This window comes from Spermophilus citellus (assembly GCF_964194105.1).
Source record: "Spermophilus citellus genome assembly, chromosome: 11".
NCBI lineage: Eukaryota > Metazoa > Chordata > Mammalia > Rodentia > Sciuridae > Spermophilus > Spermophilus citellus.
Window position 1 is genome coordinate 54,060,774 of NC_138192.1, and position 20,021 is coordinate 54,080,794.

The 20,021-nt window shown below is 33.6% G+C and overlaps 1 protein-coding gene across 1 annotated transcript in view; it reads left to right on the plus strand.

The window, feature by feature from the left end:
• EPC2 (enhancer of polycomb homolog 2) overlaps window positions 1–19,389 on the plus strand; it is a 130,512-nt gene extending 111,123 nt beyond the window's left edge. The window contains exons 8-14 of the mRNA XM_081261079.1: window positions 2,274–2,363; window positions 3,182–3,327; window positions 3,433–3,776; window positions 14,389–14,525; window positions 15,883–16,042; window positions 16,875–17,208; window positions 18,128–19,389. Coding sequence (XP_081117205.1) covers window positions 2,274–2,363; window positions 3,182–3,327; window positions 3,433–3,776; window positions 14,389–14,525; window positions 15,883–16,042; window positions 16,875–17,208; window positions 18,128–18,200 — 1,284 coding nt within the window. The 3' untranslated portion in view covers window positions 18,201–19,389. The remainder of the gene's footprint in view (window positions 1–2,273; window positions 2,364–3,181; window positions 3,328–3,432; window positions 3,777–14,388; window positions 14,526–15,882; window positions 16,043–16,874; window positions 17,209–18,127) is intronic.
• The last annotated feature ends 632 nt before the right edge of the window (window positions 19,390–20,021 follow it).

Sequence of the window (20,021 nt, forward strand, 5' to 3'; positions counted from 1 at the left end):
TAACCATGAGACATTGATTATATGACTATTTTGAAGGAATGAAGGATTCAATATCCTATCAAATAGTGGTTTTTCCAGATCTAGAGAATAGTGAAAGACTGTAAGCAGAGAATACAGTTATTAAGAGAACTGCTAGAAGTTTGGCATCACTGGAGCACAAAACAACAGAAGAGGAGGAAAGGGATTAGAGGAATGATGCCTGCAGTAGTAGCCAAATGGCAGATGGCCTCTATCTAGACTTATATTATTGAGTATTTAAAAATTTAAGAAAATGACAAGGTTTGTTAAATATATATAGAAGAGTATTATATCAATAGTGCAAATGAGAACCTACAAATTTTTCTTTACATTCCTCTCCTATTAAGAAGGATGCCATAGGATAGTATGACCTTCTATTAGTTTTTTTCTCCTGTTGTGACACTCAGTCCATCCAGCCTAAGAGGTGGACTCACTCAGAATAAGTGGTGGTCATAAATTCCTTGTCATAAATCCCTTACGGATTTTCATTTCAGCTTTATTTTTCTATAATGTTTATTCGTATAATTTCCAAAGAAATTGCATTTTGAAACCTTTAGACTTTTCTGAGTCCTAGTACTAGGTCTTAGACAACTCTCTGGTTTTTATTGGTATCCCTACATTTCTAAAGAATAGTTACCTGTAGTTAGATATCATTCACTGAGGCAGGTATTTAGAATGTAGCTGTTCTAAATTCAGGACTTTTATTGCTAAAAATAGTGTTACAGTGATCTTTGTCCAATAAACAAGTAAAAGAGGAATAAGGAATATGAAGAAAACAAACATTTTAACCAGACTTACCCAAATGATGTACAGAAGGGCAGAAAAAAAAACCCAGTCTCTTCTGACTGTGCTTCTGGTTCTTTTAATATCAGCTCTTTCTTCCTATGTCATAGCTTTCCCACATATACTGGAATCTACTCTGGAGAATGATATGAGAAAAGAGATAATATACTGTAGGCCTATAATTTCTAAGATTTTAATTGCAAACTATCTGTGTGTATCTTAGATCGATGATTTGCAAAGAAACCAAACTGTAAAATTTATACTTTAAATTTCCTCTCAAATTTCACCTTTGGAACTGGTTCCCTAGGAAAAAGAATCAGCTTCAGCTCACTGTTTTTGTATCTTCCCCGTAGGGTTATTGGAGGTATATTGGAACCTCAAACAAATACCTTTCTCCCCTGGATGACTCTGCTAAGTGGTAATTTGGTAATTACCACAGTTTGGAAATAATGTGGAAAGAATATTTTTCTTCTCAAAATAGGGAAAGAGGGATTTGTGAGGTTCAAAATGTGCAAGTAAACATGATTGAGCTAGCATTTGTCAAAAAAAGTGGGACACTGCCAAGTGAAATTGTGAGACAACTGAAACTTAAGTACCAAAACTTTTATTGTTCTTGTTATTGTTGTTGTTGTTGTTTAACTGTTATCTAAAACATTTCTTTGATGTGTTTGAATATATTTATATATCATTTAATCTGTTTTTATGACATAAGTATGCTATAATGTATCTGTGCTGCCCTAGAGATCATACTGTTTGGCCTGATGTCACATGGCCCCAGACAGAATGCTTTTCAGTGTGACAGCCTTTTGAAAGACTATTATCTTCCTTTAGGATTGACCATTTCTCTGCAACCAGTCTGCTTTACCTTTAACAAATCTTCTTTCTTCTAATTTTCTGTTTCTGTACTGTTGAGTTTTAAAAGTAATTTTTTTAAAAATGTGGGGGGATATTTTAAAAAAAACAAACAACAACCAAAAACAACTCCTTTTGAGCAAAATCTGTTACCTTTATTGTGTTTTTGTTGTTGTTGTTGTTGTTTGTTTTTGCCTGTTCATAAGTGTTTCTAGTTTTTGGCTTTATTACAGAGAGAAATTATTAGATAAAAAGAATACCTATTTATATGTGAAGCATAACTGTCATCCTTAAGTATTTATGGCCACATATACTATTTGTAAAATATAAATGGGATACAGAAGAACTCTACTAATTGTTTTTAAGTTTATAACATAACACTTCATGCTAATAAGCAGTTCAACAATATCATGTATACTTACTGCAAGAACTGATTTATTAAAAATTAGAATTTTTAATTATAGAAAATATTTACTAATCATTAAATGTTTGGGGGAATTTATTACCCACTAGATGTAATATAGGAGTGATTTGCTGTTGGTGATCAGATTTTAATTTTAGGTCATTGAACTTATTGATTTGTTGACTTTAACTCCTAAATGGATACCTGTTTTGTTCAGGTACCATCCCCAGTATCAGAACCCGAAGAAGAAAATGATCCTGATGGTCCCTGTGCTTTCAGAAGGCGGGCAGGATGCCAATATTATGCTGTAAGAACTTTATTTTTTGTGATATTTTTACAAACTGGAATTAACAGATAACTCATGTCAGGGTGACTTAGGCTTGATCTAAAAATGGGAAGTGCATTAGTGGCTTTTATTTAACATTCCCTATGTGAACACCAGTAAAAGATGTTAAAAGATATTGAGTCCTTTCAAAAGGTTTCAGAATTCTTTGCTTGGAAATTGAAAATTCCTCATATTTTAGAAATCTAGTTTTGCTCTGGACTGTAACTATAGCTTTAGCATTTGTTAGCCCCAGAATCTCCTAAGTTGGTTCTGGAACCTTTGATGACTGCTGAGTATTTATGGAAATTTATTGTGCTGCAAGTCTATCTTGTGCATGCATAAACTTGGAATTCTCTTTGTGCTGTTGTCAAGTTTGGGTGCAGCATTACATCAAGGAGTGGCTCTGACTCCCTAGTGCTAAGGTTTTCTCATGAAGTATAACTATAGAGTTAAGAGGATGGTTTTGACTTTCTTACGTGGATTGTAGAGACCATTTATCTAATTGCATTATGGTAAACACACACTGACAACTTTTCCAGGGTATGTGTATTTAATGTAGGAGTGTGAAGATTTATTTACAGGTTATAGTGATGAGAGAAGGGGGAAATATGAAAGGGGACAAAAGTGGTAAGACAGAAAAATAAAATATGAAGGTAATGAGAAGGCAAAGAAATGGGCTATATGTTTCTTCAAAGAGGAGGCTTAAGCTTGACCTATGAATGCTTGAAATACAGTTTTAACTTTTTTACTTTTTGTAACTACTCCATGAGTTATCTTTTTTTTTTTTTTTTTTCCTTCAGCCTCGTTTGGACCAAGCTGACCATACATGTGAGAATTCAGAATTGGCAGATTTGGATAAGTTGAGGTATAGGCATTGCCTTACAACACTTACAGTCCCAAGAAGATGTATAGGATTTGCAAGGAGGCGAATTGGCAGAGGTGGAAGGTAAACTGTTTGTTTTGATTGGTTTTTGTTTACCAGCTAGAAGGGAAGGTATAAAGAAACTGTTAAGTTCATCCAGTTAATACTTGGTTTTATGTTGCTTTTCAGAGTCATAATGGACCGAATATCCACAGAACATGACCCAGTCCTGAAACAGATAGACCCTGAAATGCTGAATAGTTTTTCAAGCTCTTCCCAGAATATAGACTTTTCTTCTAATTTCTCTCGGACCAATGCTTCCAGTAAACCTTGTGAAAATAGACTGTCCCTTTCTGAAATATTAAGCAATATCAGATCTTGTCGACTACAGTGTTTCCAGCCAAGGCTACTAAATTTACAGGACAGTGATAGTGAAGAATGTACCTCAAGAAAACCAGGGCAGAATGTGAACAATAAAAGAGTTTCTGCAGCATCTGTAGCTTTATTGAACACCAGCAAGAATGGCATATCAGGTAAGCTGTCACTGTATTTAGAGTATATCCTGATGCTCTTTCTCCTTAATTTTCATTATCTACTAAATAGACTCAGTACCTTTTAGAGGTTTATTTTCCTAATACCACTCAGGAAAGGAATTTTATCTTAACCTACTACATTTTTTTTCCCAACCTAAGTAACAAAATTTTACTTCAGGTGGTTCACATTTTAACCAAAATGTCCTAACTAGTATCTATAAAACCACTGACATGTGTTTGGAATGTGAATGTCTGATATGATAGAAGTGTAGGTAGAATGTGTAGAGTTCTCTGTGGGCAGACTACTGTTTACAAGCTGCCACCAAATCATCATAGCACAATATTCTCTGGTTCTTGTGCTACAAAAAAATTTCATTTTTGTGTATTCTTTGTGGAAATGAAAGCATTGCTTCTTGAGAGTACCATTGAATTTTTTCTTTCTGAAAAATGATGTTTTTTTAGGAGATTCTCTATTAATAGTTTTAAATTTTATCTGGTAGCTCACCCTCTCCCATTGAGATCAGAAAAAGTATTTTTTACTTTAAAAAGACATTAAAATCAGTTTAGTATTTTTATGACATGTAAATTGTAAATAATGTATAATATTAGAAAAATCTAAGATGTAATTTTAATTTGTTCTGTGGATAGTCCTTATCACATTTATACAAATGTGTATAATTTATAAATATCCTTATAATGTATTCATTGTAAATAATACATGGTATCCAGAAGAGAAAAATAGATGTGACTTGACTTATACTTTGGATAGCCTTTCTTTCTGTAAAGCATATGTATTTTTAAATTGTTTCCTGGATGGTGCATTTTAGGATTCAGAATTATTATATTAAATTTACTTAAAGTAATATGAAATCATTTTAGCTTGAAATTTGGTCTCTATAGTAATCAGTCTTTTTAATTACTGAACTGCCTATTTTTCAAGTTGATGTAGGCATTTATTTGTTTAAAAGTTGTAATAGAAAATTTGGTGCTTCAAATGATTGGAAATTGGCATATAATTTTCCAAATATTTTGGTTAACTTTCTCCTAAATGAACTTAAGTAAGGAAAATGGCATCCCATTATATAAAGTTCATGAGTCTGTGAACTCTCTTGAGCTTTTGAAACTAAAGTGGATAAATACCTAATATGATTTTGGGTCACAGTATTCTTAAAAATCTAAAGATAGTAAGAGTGACAAATAATTAGATTAAATCTTTTATTTTTTTTTTAGCTAACTACCTTATTTAACTAAACAGAAATTCCTGTATTAAACATTATTCAGAATAATTTTGCCAAAGAGGAATTTAAAAATAGATATAGGCATTTATCATTACATTTGATCATAGAATGAATTTTTTCTTCACCAATTTATACCATAAAAATTATTTGTGTGTATTTTTTCTCCAGCTAAGCAGGGCCAAATATTTACAGCTTTCTACTATATTTTCCAGATAAACTCTGGATTTAACTTGACTTTTTTTGTAGAAAATGTATATATGTTGTATATGTTATTGTGTCATCAATACATTTTTGTATACAATTGAAAAGCTGTAGTAATTTTAAGTTCCCATTTGTACCAGTTATATTCATTATATAGTTTTATCACTTCTGGTTAGATGGCCTTAAATGAATTTAAAGACTGATATAAATTCCCTCTCCTACCTGAAGAGATAGTAAGGGGAGAGTTTGGGGAAAGTTGCAATTTTACTTGATTATGTATTGATCTGAAATACAACTTAATGTAACTTAAATGGTCCCAAATAATCAGCTCTTTAATTCTATTACACTATCATATATCAGCATAAATAAAATCATTTAAAATACTATCTTTAACCATACATACATGTCTCAGGGAATGTAAATCACAAGTGTACAATATTAACATCATAATCAATAAAGGGGTTTGTTTGTTTGGTCTGGTTTTGGTTTTTTTTGTTTGTTTGTTTGTTTGTTTTGGGTTTTTTGGGGGAGGTAGTTTCTTTGTTTTGTTTTGTATTTTTCTGCCTTTCCCTTACCATCAAGGGGGAAAAAGTAGTCTTTTTATTCTGTGTCATTTTTCCTGTATTTTTAAATACCCCTGCCATAATACCATTTCATGCTTCCTTAAAAGACTTAAAGGCCTAAACAACAATTTAGGTATATTAGAAGTCAATATTTTAAAATCAGATCTTCATATTTAAACATTTGTAAGTAGAGCAAAGGATTTGTTTGATTGTTTGCCTCTCTACTGACTATTACTCATTAGTCCTTGAGGTCAGTAGGCATTTTGTTTTTAATGACTTTCTTTTGTTTAATATTAAAATATTATGGACAGGTACAGTGACACACACCTGTCTGTAATCCCAGGGGCTCAGGAGGCTGAGGCAGGAGGATCATGAGTTCAAAACCAGCCTCAGCAATGATGAGGCACTAAGCAACTCAGTAAGACCCTGTATCCAAATAAAATACAAAATAGGGCTGGGGATGTGGCTCAGTGGTTGAGTGCCCTTGAGTTCAATTCCCAGTGCTCCCAAAATATATAATGTATGGGGACTTGGGATTATAGCTCAGTGTGTGAGGCAATTAGGCACAGGACTGTAAATACCTAATGCCAAAAGTCTCTATATGCCATTTTTGTATATAATTAAAAAGCTGTAGTTCCCATTTGTACCAGTTATATTCATTACATAGTTTTATCACTCTGTTTAGACGGTCTTAAATGAATTTAACTGTAGTTCAGTAAAGACTGATATAAATTTCCTCTCCTACCTGAAGAGATAGTAAGGGGAGAGTTTGGGGAAAGTTGCATTTTTACTTTGATGGGCATGCGCAAAAGAATGGACTCTTCATGAATTTTGGTTTCTTTTATTCTGTATGTCTTTTGCTTGTTCTTAGTGAGCATAGTGGTCATGAGAACATTTTTTTAAGAATAGTAAGATTGACATGGGACCATATTTTTACCTTGGCAGAATATCAGTGAACTGAACAAATTATTAGTATTGAATTTTCTTTCACAGCTGGGAAATCTCAACACCTAAAGAGCTTAATCAGAAATAGAAATCTAATGCCCATAGAAAGTGTTTATTTATATCACAAGTTCCTCAGTTCTTCAGGAAACCGAGAGAAAAAAAAAGAAAACTGTGTCTTACATGAACCAGAGGGTTATTGGCAAAATATGTTATTAATAACCATGGCAAATATGTTAATTTATAATTCCTGTGTTCAGAATATATTGTTCATTAATTTTATATTCTTAAAACTAAATTTGTATTCTAGGGATATAAAGAACTAAAGACTTCATTTCAAATCAAAAGTGTATGTTTTGTTAAGTATTAAATAAAACAAAGATGTGCTATCTTAATTGAAAAACTCTTCTCAATAAAAACAGAATAGCCAGGCATGGTGGTGCACACCTATAATCCCACCAACTCCAGAGGCTGAGGCAGAAGGATCACAAGTTCGAAGCCAGTCCCAGCAACTTAGTGAGGCCCTTAAGCAACTAATGAGATTCTGTCTCAAAAGAAAAAAATAAAAAAGGGATTGCTGGGCATTGTGGTGCACACCTGTAATCCCAGCAGCTCAGGAGGCTAAAGCAGGAGTATCACAAGTTCAAGACCAGCCTCAGCAAATTTAGTGAGGCCCTCAGCAACTTAGTGAGACCCTGTTTCAAAGTAAAACATAAAGATGTGTGGATGTGTCTCTGTGGTTAAGTGATTTGGGGTTCAATTCCTCGGTACAAAAATAAATACACACACACACACACAAACATATGGGCTAGGGCTCAATAGTTTAGCACCCCTAGGTTCAAATTCTGGTACAAAAAGTAAAAATAAAATAGGATAGAGAAAGAGAGAGATTGTCCTCAACATAGCAAGTGAATAGCCAAGGAAAATTATTTCTTACATAATATTTTAGGATCTTTTACATACAAAGCACTGTGTTAAGGTTTTAAAGTTGCAGAGTTTAAAAAAAAATCAATACTTCTTACCTGCAAGGACAGCACATGATAAATAATATATTCTTTATATAAATACAGGATAACATTTTTTGTCTGTTGAAAATGCAGCATTATTTGAGATGGTATTCTTAAGTTGAAAACCCAAGAAAATTTATTTCTTATCTAAAAATGTTTTCCTTGTTCGGGCTTGAAGGACCATCTTAATTTACATTTAACCATGGTTTTCATAAATTCAGAGTTGCAAGTTACCACATCTTTCTCTTCCCACCTGTGTTAACACAGTAACCCTTTTGGCTAGTTCCTGATACCTTAATATTGCGAATTTATAAATTCATTAATAGTTTGTACATTTCCAAGAAGAATTCCTGATTTTTAATTTAATTTTGTTTCTCTTATTTTTTCTTAAATTGCCATTAAATATTTATAAGTGTAAAAGTTTTAGGATGAGTAAGACTGTTAGCACTACTAAGATACTCAGGAGGATTTATCATTTTTATTAAGCTTGCTTCTGAAAGTGAGAAAAGGATTTAAACTTAAGGGATTAAAGAGTTTGACCATTAAGTGAATAATGATGACATTTTAATTGTAACTATTTAGGTTGGGTATCAGCAGCTTAAATGGATCTTTAATCCATTTTCATTATCCTCACACCCATTTGTTCCTCATTCCCCTACCTCCCTTATGTTTTTACTTCCTGCCCCTAGAGTTTGTTAGTTTGCCTATAACTAAAAGAGTTTATAGAATGTATGTAGCCCTGGAAAGCTTATATCAACTCTCCTGGATTACATTTGCCCTTGGAGTAACACCAGTGGTTTATGTGAACCTGACTTCCTATTGTAACCTGGAAGATTTGAAATAGAATCTCCCTCTCTCCCCATACCTGTCTCCAGTCCCATACCTGTCCTTCAAAACAAAAAAGCTTACATGCTGTTAACATTGCTTTAATAAAGCATGTGTTAAAACATATAGCAAAGACGTATGTAATAGATATATGTGATAGATGAAAAATGCTGAATAATATATTCATTTTGACTTCTAGGATAATGATGTCCATCTCATTCCACCATCCTTAAATGATTTTCACTACCATATTAGGTATTATTCATTAAGATGTGAAAACTTGGTCTAAGCCAGTATTTGGAAAATTCATAGCTTCCCAAGAATACATCATCTTAACCCAGTTCGAGAGAAACTGTGTTGAAAGTTAAAAGGATTATGAAAAACAAAGGCAGGCATGCGTTCTTGGGAAACACAAAAATCACAAGTTTGTACTCTGATGAGATGATTATCCAGGAGACCCAAAATGTGTTTCTGTTCAATTTTTCTTGTTAGTTTATCAGTGAAACAGTAATACAAAGTTAGCAACTGCTTGTAAAGGTTTCACATAAACTCAGGAATATCTCTGTGATCCCAAGCTCAAGAAATAGTGATCTAAAACTTTGTAATCATGTTAATGTAAAATCTGTGAAGGTACTTAAGAATATATTTTTCATGGATCACTGTCAGAAAATAGGAGGAAAAGGTGATAAGAGGTCAGCCTAAGCCAAGCACCATGTAAGAACCACAAACCTAAAAGGTAAAGGGTAAAACGAACAATTCCTGGGACATTTGAAAACAATAAGCATCCCAAAAATAATACAGATATTCCAAGGAAAGGTACATGGAATAAAAGCAGACCATTAAATCCAAGATGAGTAATGGTTCAGATTACATAGAAGATAGCCAGAAAGGTTATGGGCTTTCATGGAAGATAGATTGTAGGTTATATATAATGAGATCTGGACATGCAAAAATTTACTTACGTATGGAATGACATATTTGTGTATATAAAGGGTGAAATTCTGTAACAGGTATACTGATCTGCCAGAATGTGTTACCCAGGAAGATTTATAAAACTTCATACTTAGGGAAAGAATACTTCCTTACTGTCTAGAGTTGTGAGGTAATTGTCACATTCACGAAACAGATTTTTGGGTTACTTTTTTTTTTAAGTGTAGTTGGACACAATACCTTTGTTTTATTTATTTTTATGTGGTGCTGAGGATCGAACTCAGGGCCTCGAATGTGCTAGGCGAGCACTCTACCGCTGAGCCACAACCCCAACCCAGGTTTATGGTTACTTTTAAACTGATAGGACTTTGAAGTATGAAGTGAATTTCCTTTCAAGCTAGCAACTTTTTTTTTCATTACAGCTTTATAGTAGTTGGTCCATTCCAACAAACTCATACATGCATGGAAATCTATTTCAGTTTATGATCCTCCTCTTTTCCTTCTCGCTCCTTCTTTCCCATTCTCTTCCTTCTTCTAGACTTCCTCTCGATCATCTATTAATTTATATTTGATTGCTATCCTATTTTCCCTTTCCTTTATTTTACTCTTAACTTCCGTGAATGAGAGAAAACATTCGACCTTTGAGTTTCTGAGTTTTGCTAATTTCACTTAGCATGATAATCTTCATTTCCATCCATTTACTGACAAATACCATAACTTCATTCTTTTTTATAGCTGAGTAGAACAGTGTGTGTGTGTGTGTGTGTGTGTGTGTGTGTGTGTGTGTGTAACATAATTTCTTAATTCATCTAGTGATGGACATCTGGGTTGATTCCATAAATTAGGTATCATGAATTATGCTCTATAAACATTGAGGTGGCTGTATCACTGTAGTATGCTGATTTTAGATATTTGGGGAAAATGCCAAGGAGTGAAATAGCTGGGTCATATGGTGGTTTCATTCCTAGTATTTTGAGAAATCCTCCATACCGTTTTCCAGAGTGGTTTTAACTAGTCTGCAATCCCACCAACCATGTATAAGAATACCTTTTCCCCCACAACCTCATCATATGCTAGCAACTTTAAAGATGAACTAGTGAGAGGAGACACCATGGCCCATGCCAGTAATCCCAGCCACTTGAGCAGTTAAGGCAGGAGGACCTCAAGTTCAAGGCCAGCCTAAGCAACTTATTGAGACTCTGTATCAAATTTTTTAAAAAGGGCTGGGGATGTAATTCAATGGTAGAACCACCCCTAGGTTTAATCCCCAGAACAGGGGAAAAACAAAAACAAAACTTCCTACCTCCACTTTGTGCCACCACTACCCCACTCCAAGCTGGCTCCCTACCATGTATTTCAGTCCTAAACAGATTTAGTCACTATAACTGTGACCTCTTCCTGATGTATTTTAATGTGTGCCTCTTGATGCCTTGAAGTCAGTTATGGAAGTGTTTATTTTAGTTTTGAAAGTGTTCTAATAACTTAAGAAAGGAAAAATAATAAGTAGAGAAAATGCTTTCAAATTTTTACCATTTACCTACCAAGGTGTAAATGAACCCTGAGAGCCACGATTCAATATTGTGTCTGTGCCATTAAAACCATATATTTCTTAACTACTTCCCTTTACCCTCAAAATGATAAAGGAGTTAGAAAGGGTGTTTTGTCTGTGTTCCAGTTTTGTATCATGATTACTCTTTGCTGTTTTCACTATTTTGTCCAAGTACTACTTTGTTTAAATACTAAATTTTTGAGGTAATACTAAAGAGAAAATTTTAGATGAAGACCATCAGCTTGTTTCAAATATAAAATACCTTAATAGTAAAGAACAATATCAAGAAAGGATATAACATACTGAGTTTGGGGCAAGGGGAGAAGAGGGAAAAACTTAATGTAACTTTAAAGCATATCCATATTATAGGATGATATTAAGTTTTTAATCAGTGATTCTCAACTTAAAAATGAGATCAGGAACAAGATTTTTGGTATCAGAGTCAGCCGAAATTTTAAAAAGCTGAGAAACACCATTAATTTGAATAATTTGGACTGAGACATGGTTGGAATTTTATGAATTCCTATAAGTAGAAAAAGAATGGAGTTTCTGAACAAATGAATAGACTCAACAACACAAGACAATAAATGCAGACGTCTAAAAAAGTAGGTAATTTTATCAGCATCCTTTTTAATATATACATAATGATCATCTGTTTACAAAAGCAAGTAGGACAACTGTAGTTGGCAATGCTGTTTTAGCTGTGGACTACCAACCCAAAAGTAATACTTTTTTAAAAGTATATTTTTATTAGAGCTTTATAGTTATACGTAGTAGTTGGGATCATACAACAAACTTACACATGCATCTAAAAGTAATACCTTTCATTTTTTTAAATGGCAGTTTATTCTTTTCACTAATTTAGATATTTATGTATCTTATAAGAAACGCTTGGGACCAGAAGTATCTCAGATTTCTGAGTTTTTCAAATTTAAAATAGTTGTGTAGCCTTTACTATTTGAGCATCACAAAATCTGAAATTTTCCAAAATCCCAAATTCATTGAGTATTGTACATTCAGAAAATTTTGGACTTGGCAGCATTTTAGATTAGGAATAGTCAACCTATATTTTATTCTGAATTAGTTAAGATTTTACTAGCTCTCTTATAAGATTTTGGAAAAGAAGGAGTCTTATTTACATTTCTATTTTAAAATAGCCATAAAAAGTATTTTCCCCTTATTTAGTTTATTCCTCAGACTTAATCACTTTGAATCTCCTTTTCACCACACCACTAAGCTCAGCTCTGGACAATCAATACTGGATTTAAGGACTGCTAATACCAGATTCCAAGTTTACTTCTTTTGAAATGGTCCACTCTTATTGTACATATAAGACTTACAGATTTATTTGGGTTTGAGATTTTCCTCTCTGACTTTGTATCTAATAAGCTATTTTTCATCTCTTTCTCCAAGGTTTTCAAACAGCTGGAAATTCATGAATACTTCACATTTTCATTTGATTTTGAAGATTGTAACTTTAGAATTAAAAAATTTTTTTCATTTAAAAATAGAACACTTGCAGTGAATTTAACATATCCAAAGAAAGATATTTGATTTTGTTGGTAATTCAGTAAAATAATTAATATGTACTTCAAAAAATACAGGTAATGTTAAGATTTTCGAGTGAGCAGTAAATAGCTCCAGATTTTTTAATTGCTATCTGTCTTTTCCCCTCGTATGATTCAATACAAATTTTAATGATAATGTTGTAGAACAGAAATGAAAGTTTTTCTAAAGCTTTGTTTATTTATCTCTGGGGCTTTTTGTAGGAGTAGGCTTTAAATTTCTCATTTGTGATGCTCTTAAGCAGGAACATTGTGGGGGTAGAGTCAGGTAACCTGGGTTCAGGATGGAATCCTAGTCATATTGATTAACTAACACACAAGGTGACTCATACAGTTGGCATTTCTTTATGTGTATCTTTTCTTCCCAACTACACTGCAGAACTTTATAGTAATGACCCTCTTCTTAATTTGTTTTGCCATGTATTCACTGTAACTCATAGTGCCGCACTCTCCAGCATAATAGATATATTTACTTGTTGCTTCAGTGAAATAGGAGAGCAGAAAGAAAGCTATAATGAAAAGTAGAGTGTGTCTGTAATCCCAGCTTCTCAATAGTCTGAGGCATGAGGATCACAAGTTTGAGGCTAACCTGGGCAATTTAGTAAGACCCAAAATGGACTGGGATGTAGCTCAGTGATAGAACACCCCTGGGTTCAATCTCTTGCTGCCCCCTCCCTAAAAGGGGGTGGTAAGTAGAGCAAAAATTGCCCTTAGATTATATGTATTGTGATGGGATTTAATGTTTCATTACTCTAAAAATTCAGTAACCTCTATGGAAAGTAGCTTTTGTGTCCTCTAAATCAGTTTATCAGTGATCTACTTAAATATCAGTGAATGAAATTTTGTTTACATTTCTTTGAGGAAAATGACTCCTAATTTAACTTAGTTGATTGATTGATTATTTATTTATTTATTGTGTTGGTGCCAGGGATTGAGTCCAGGGGTACTTAACCACCCCAGCACTTTTTAATTTTTTTGAGACAGGGTCTCAATAAGTTGCTGAGGGTCTAAGTTGCTTAGGCTGGCTTTGAACTTGTAGTCTTCTGCCTCAGCCTCCTGAGCTGCTGGAATTAAAGGTGTGTGCCACTGTCCCCAGCTTAGTTGATCTTTTAATCAACTAAGAAAATAATATGTTTTTATATTAGACCCCCATTTTAACACACTTGGCCACGGTATGCTTGATTATATCTGAGAATACAATTGTATCTTTAATTTTCTTGAAAACTCTTTTTATTTCTAGCTCCTATTTTTATAGGTAGGACTTATTTTAAGTATTGAACTGCTGGCTTAAATATAGCCAATAGTTATGTTAGATGAACATCTATTTTTCTAATTTGTAACTAAAGAAAGGTATTTTCACTTCAGTGTCATATGACATTGAAGTAAAAATTAGTCTTACAGGTGGTCTTGCTTTCTTACTATAAGGCTATAATTTAGTCATCGTCATTATTTACATTAACAAATTGAAATTTTTCTCATTACATGGTCACCATAATAGGGAGAATTAAAATTAATAGTAAATGCCCTAAGTCTGAATAAATGGTAAAATCCTCATGTAAGAACTGTTATTCAACAAAAACTATGCCTAGAAATCTTTTTTAGCATTTTGATATTAGGAGATCATGGATTTAAGCATATGCCATGCTTGATGAAAGATTTGTCATTTTTATTGGGTTCCTTGACTTATGTGTATTATGATTTGATTCCTCTTCATCTTAATTGTGGAATAAGTTTGCATTGTATTCTACTTGTATTAAGTATATATTTAAAACACATATTTATCCTTTATCAGTAACAGGGGGCATCACAGAAGAGCAGTTTCAGACACATCAACAGCAATTAGTTCAAATGCAAAGACAGCAACTTGCTCAGCTTCAGCAGAAACAGCAATCTCAGCATTCCTCGCAACAGACACATCCAAAAGCACAGGTAAGCCCGTCTTTTAATCACAGTTGTCCCTTTCTTTTTCTTTGTGATTTTGTTGTTTTGTTTAGTTAGTCAGGTCACAGAAAATAACTGATTTTGCCACCCTTGATTTTGAGAATTTCTTTTTAATTTACATAATATTAAGTGAGTAGTTATAAGCTAATCTCTGAATATTTTGAGAAAAGTACTGGAGCCCAAATATGGTATTTTTAATTTAGGAAACAAATAACTTTTTATTGGAAGGGTTATTGAGAATTTATAAAAGTAATTACGTGTTCTTAAAACTATCATCCCCATTCTTGATTTTATAACATTTTTGATCCTTTCTAAACATGTGTTTAAGTGCTGTGTGGCTGTGCCTCACGAAGCTAGAGGTAATTCTCTTTGAAATGTGCAGTAAATCTAAGCAGCATAGCCCCTTGCCTCTGAATAATGTTTCTCTGTAGGAAAAAAAAAAAAAAATTGCTTCTAGGGAAAGTTGTTCATAAGACACTGTTAAATAAAGACACTAGGAATGAGAATAAAAATATTTTATGAAAACTGTAGGAACCAACCCTGCCAATACCTAGATATATGAGCCTTGTAAGATTTACTGTGGACTTCTGGCCTCCAGAGCTATGTGGGAATAAGTGTCTGTTGTTTAAGCTTTTAAAAACAAAACCAAGCCAGGCTGTAATCTCACTTATAATCCTACCTCTAATTCCATCTACAGTGGAGGCTGCAGCAGGAGGATCACAAGTTCAAGGCCACCTCACAGCTTAGCAATACCTTGTCTGAATCAATCAATCAGTCAATCATAAAATGGACTGGGGGTATGGCTCAGTGGTAAAACACTCAGGGATCAGTCCCCAGTGTTGCCAAAAATATACACACACACGTATTTATATCTCAAGTTGAGCCTCCTGAAAAGAATAAACCTTGCATTTTTTAGGTCTTAAATTGTATTGCTCCATAATTATACAAGTAATCAATTTGGTTATGTTCTGCAAACTCTAAGGCCAGCATCTGCCCATAGTGGTTCAGCTTATTCTCAAACAGTCAGTACATTGACCTTAAAGCTCCTGAGTCAAACACCATGGAATTCTCAGTGTCCCTGGGCTCCATCAATGCTCTTGTGACATCTAGGTAGGTCTGGACGTGACTTTACAGACTATTGCTATTGGCTTTAGTAACAGTTTTATACAGAATCAAGGAATGGTCATTTAACTTCCCTTCAACTGTGAAGTCCTGGATCTCTTAATCTAAACAATTGTGACTATTGAAGATTAGAAAGGCAACAGTCTCTAGGGTTTACTCCATTCCTTAATGTTCATGAAATCACATCTAAGAAACTGAGAATTTGACTTTGTCTATTTTATAGGGCTCAAGCACCTCTGACTGCATGTCTAAAACACTCGACTCAGCCAGCGCCCACTTTGCTGCATCTGCAGTGGTCAGTGCACCTGTTCCAGGTCGCAGTGAGGTAGTCAAGGAACAGAACACAGGCCACAGCAACATAAATGGTGTCGTCCAACCTTCAGGTACAGCTGGGGTTTCACTTGAAGTTATAGCTCATGAAAAACTTGAGTTTGGTTTTATTTCTTATCTCCAAAGGAAAAATGTATATAAGAAGTCAATCATTACTCTTCAGAATTTCTGTGGAAAGATATGGGGAATAGCTGAGTATTTTCTAGAATTCACAAAGTGTCACTCCCTGTTTCCTCCTATATGCTGGCTCCCTAGCTGTGTACACTATCCTTCCTGGTTTCATTCCTAGACTGTTATTGCTTCGTATTTTATTATATCCATTGAACTAATTACTGACCATCACCATTGAGTCATCCACATGTAGATTAAAAAGTGAGATATAAGCAAGGCAGTCTGATAAATAAGCTTTAAATCAGATTTACCTTTCCATCCAGCATACTCATGGGAGATTTTCTTTGACACCTCCTCCTGAAATACAGTACTGTGAAACCATGTGTGCTTTTTACTATCCTGAGTCCTCAAAGACAACCTTCACTTCTTTCTTAGACCTTTGGCTTTTCCATTTGTTTTACATATACCCATGATCCTGTTTACCATCTATCTTATTGTACTTGCCTTCAAAGTCACCACATATAGAGGCAGCAGAATGCAAAGCCTCTTTATGCAGACCAGTAAACAAGAGGGTGTGCTTTGGGTTATATCAGATGAGTATATTGTACTTAATGATAAGCAGCTCTCTTTGGAGAGTGTTATGTGAAAAGTTAACTTGGTATTTAATTGGATATAAATGTTTGCATTAATTTTTACTATTAAACTTCTAATTTTTAAAGTGTTTTATTAATGTCCCATTACACTAATTGAGTGGTTTTTCTTTTTATCTTTCAGGAACCTCTAAAACATTATACTCCACCAATATGGCTTTATCATCCAGCCCAGGGATTTCAGCTGTACAACTTGTAAGGACAGTTGGCCACACTACTACAAACCACTTAATCCCAGCATTGTGCACAAGCAGTCCTCAAACACTTCCCATGAACAATTCCTGCCTGACAAATGCAGTGCACCTCAATAATGTCAGTGTTGTTTCTCCAGTCAATGTGCATATCAATACACGGACTTCAGCACCATCGCCAACAGCCTTAAAACTTGCCACAGTTGCTGCCAGTATGGACAGAGTGCCAAAGGTTACTCCCAGTAGTGCCATCAGCAGCATAGCAAGGTGTGTGTGTATTCTCTCTCTGCTGGCTATTTGTGGGAGGAGAAAGACTTTTTTTTTTTTTAACTGTTCTAGCAATGGGTGTCTAAGAGACTTGCTTTTCATCATCTTAAGGATCTGCTTAGCATAAGGCTCTGTGATTTAGGTTATTTGTTTGAGGTTTCTATTAGGATGCTTAAATGTCAACCAGAATTGTAAAAGGAAAAAAAGAAAAAGGAGAAAATGTCAAATTGGCAAATAACATCACTATTTTTTAGAAGCTTCATTTACTTTTGTTGCTGTTTAGACAGTCTGGAAGATTAGAGTTGTTATTATTAATTCCATACCAGAATTTCAGTTTCAAATCACAATTTATGTGTATTTAGCATTTTATAAAAAGAAATTTGATGTATATGTTAAAATTGAGACTATTCCAGGAGTAATTAAATCTGTAATAATGTATTTAGAGTAAGTTTTTATATTTTTTTAATCACACTAATGCAGAGAAGACAGTAAATCAGAAAAAACTGATTTGCATGGATTAATAAGTACCTTAAGCCTATAAAATTAAACTCTAATTGGAGGTGATTTAAATAATGTTGTACTCCCATTGATGATTCTCTTTGAGCATCATGTATTCCACCTATTGTAATAAACTGGGATTGTCCTGTGTTATATATTTCATCAGTAATTATCATTAGCTTCTACTAAAAAACTGTGTTTAATTGTTATCTTTCCTTTAAAAAATTAGTTATAATCAAGAAATTAGAAATTATTGGAATTTCTGAGTTGAAAACATCTTCATTCCTTTCTGGAAGTAATAAAAGTGGAGAAGGTTCTTAGGAAGTCATGTTTAATTGTAGTCACATAAAATTGCAATCTATAAATGCTGAGTGTTAACAGATCCTAGAGATTAATGTTTATTTTACTTTTTGCCTCATAGAGAGAACCATGAACCAGAAAGATTGGGTTTAAATGGAATAGCAGAGACAACAGTAGCTATGGAAGTGACATAACCTAAAACATGTGGCTTTTCCTGTGTGGATGGTGTGCAGTCATTCATATTCCAGCTGAATGCAAAAGGCGACACTCTGTGGATCACAGAGCGTAACAATGGACCTAAATGGACTACAGTATATCGGATGTTAAGTCGATATATGATGTATATTTTGTAAAATTGGGAAAATCACTACCTTGTAAAATAGTTTATTTGTATCATCAATATTATTTCTGTTACTTGAATAGTAGATATTCATCATCATGCTTTTGCACTTGAATTTGCAACTGAATGGATTTTAAAAAATAATTCTTTAATGGGATCATGAGCATGAAATGGGATCCTGCATCACTTGTTTTAACTATTTATTTTGCCATGTTTACATTTTGTATCTTGTAAAAATAAATCCAACTTTGTGTCTAAAAAGTTAAAGATTCATAGCTAGGAAATGAAATTCTTGTAATTTTTTTCTAAAGGAACTGTAAAGTTTTCACTTGGTTCATTTTGTTTCACAATTTGACTAGATGGACTTTTTGGTAAATACTTTAGTGGCATTTCACTGTCAAATATGAAGTTCAAGGCAAAATAGTATTTTCTATTACTGTGCAGGGGAAAGGGATGGATCGATACATGCAAATTTAATGTAGTAACTCACTTTTCCATATATTTTGAATGTATATTTCTATTTATAATACCAGTTTATAAAAAATAATTACACAGAAAAAACGGACTAGGAAAATTATGCATCTAGCACATTTAAACTGTGCAGACATGAAAATTTTTCAAGGATTACATTTTATCTGAAGACTGCATATTTTAACTGGCTTTAAAACTGTAACACACCACATAAAAGATATTTACCAGGTATGTATTGCATTATATCATTGCAATAAATATTGGAAGTCTAGATATCGAGCCATCCCAGGTGTTGGGAGGGGGGAGGGTTGTGGCAAGATTGTCTTTTCAATTTTGGAGAGTTTTCCTGTGGCTACAAGGCAAGTAACGGGTTGGAAAAAGTCTGACTGTAAGCGTTGGACACCTTCATAGTGTAGTGTTTTAGTGACTTTTTTTATACGGTTCTTGTAAATTAGATACGTGTAGTGGTGTTTCAGAATGTTTGTTTATGCACTAGTTCAGACAACTTTCCCTGTTACTTGTTCTTGATAAGTGAAAACTGCAGGGAAATAAAAAATACATATCAAAACATGGACATGCTGCATATGTGTTTATTTCACAATGTGCACACAGTAAAAAAGAAAATTTAAGGGAGATGATAGCACTTAACAGCACTTTCCATTGTCACAGTGCTTTCCAAGCATTAATAAAAAGAATTATAAGAAGCTCATCTGTGGGCACTATTGGGTTTCAGATAATCCAATATAAACTACCTTTGATATGAAAAGTTCTTAAAATATTTTACAGAATGTAAGTAATTTTCAGTGTAGCAGTCATTGAAATCTCATAAATGAGCCTCATTTTATAAATAAAAGTTTAGAGTAGAATTATATTGCAGGGGAGTTTTGTCAAGTAAGTACTGGGAAATGTAAATATTTTTAATGAATACAATTAAAACCATTTCAAACTTAACATAATTTTATACTTTACATTTTTTATATCTGCAGTCCTGAAAGTTGTAAATTGATATGTCAGTTGAATTAATGGGCCAAGATTTCTGAGAGTGGTTTTTATTCAGGTCCTAACTGTGTAAAGCAATTTATGGTCAGAACCATAGGAAAAATAAATAAATTTAATTTCTTCATTGGTTGTGACCTGATAGGATCCATTATCGTTTCTGCCATACTACCTCTGGAGTTACTCATTGCTGATTATATAAAGGAAA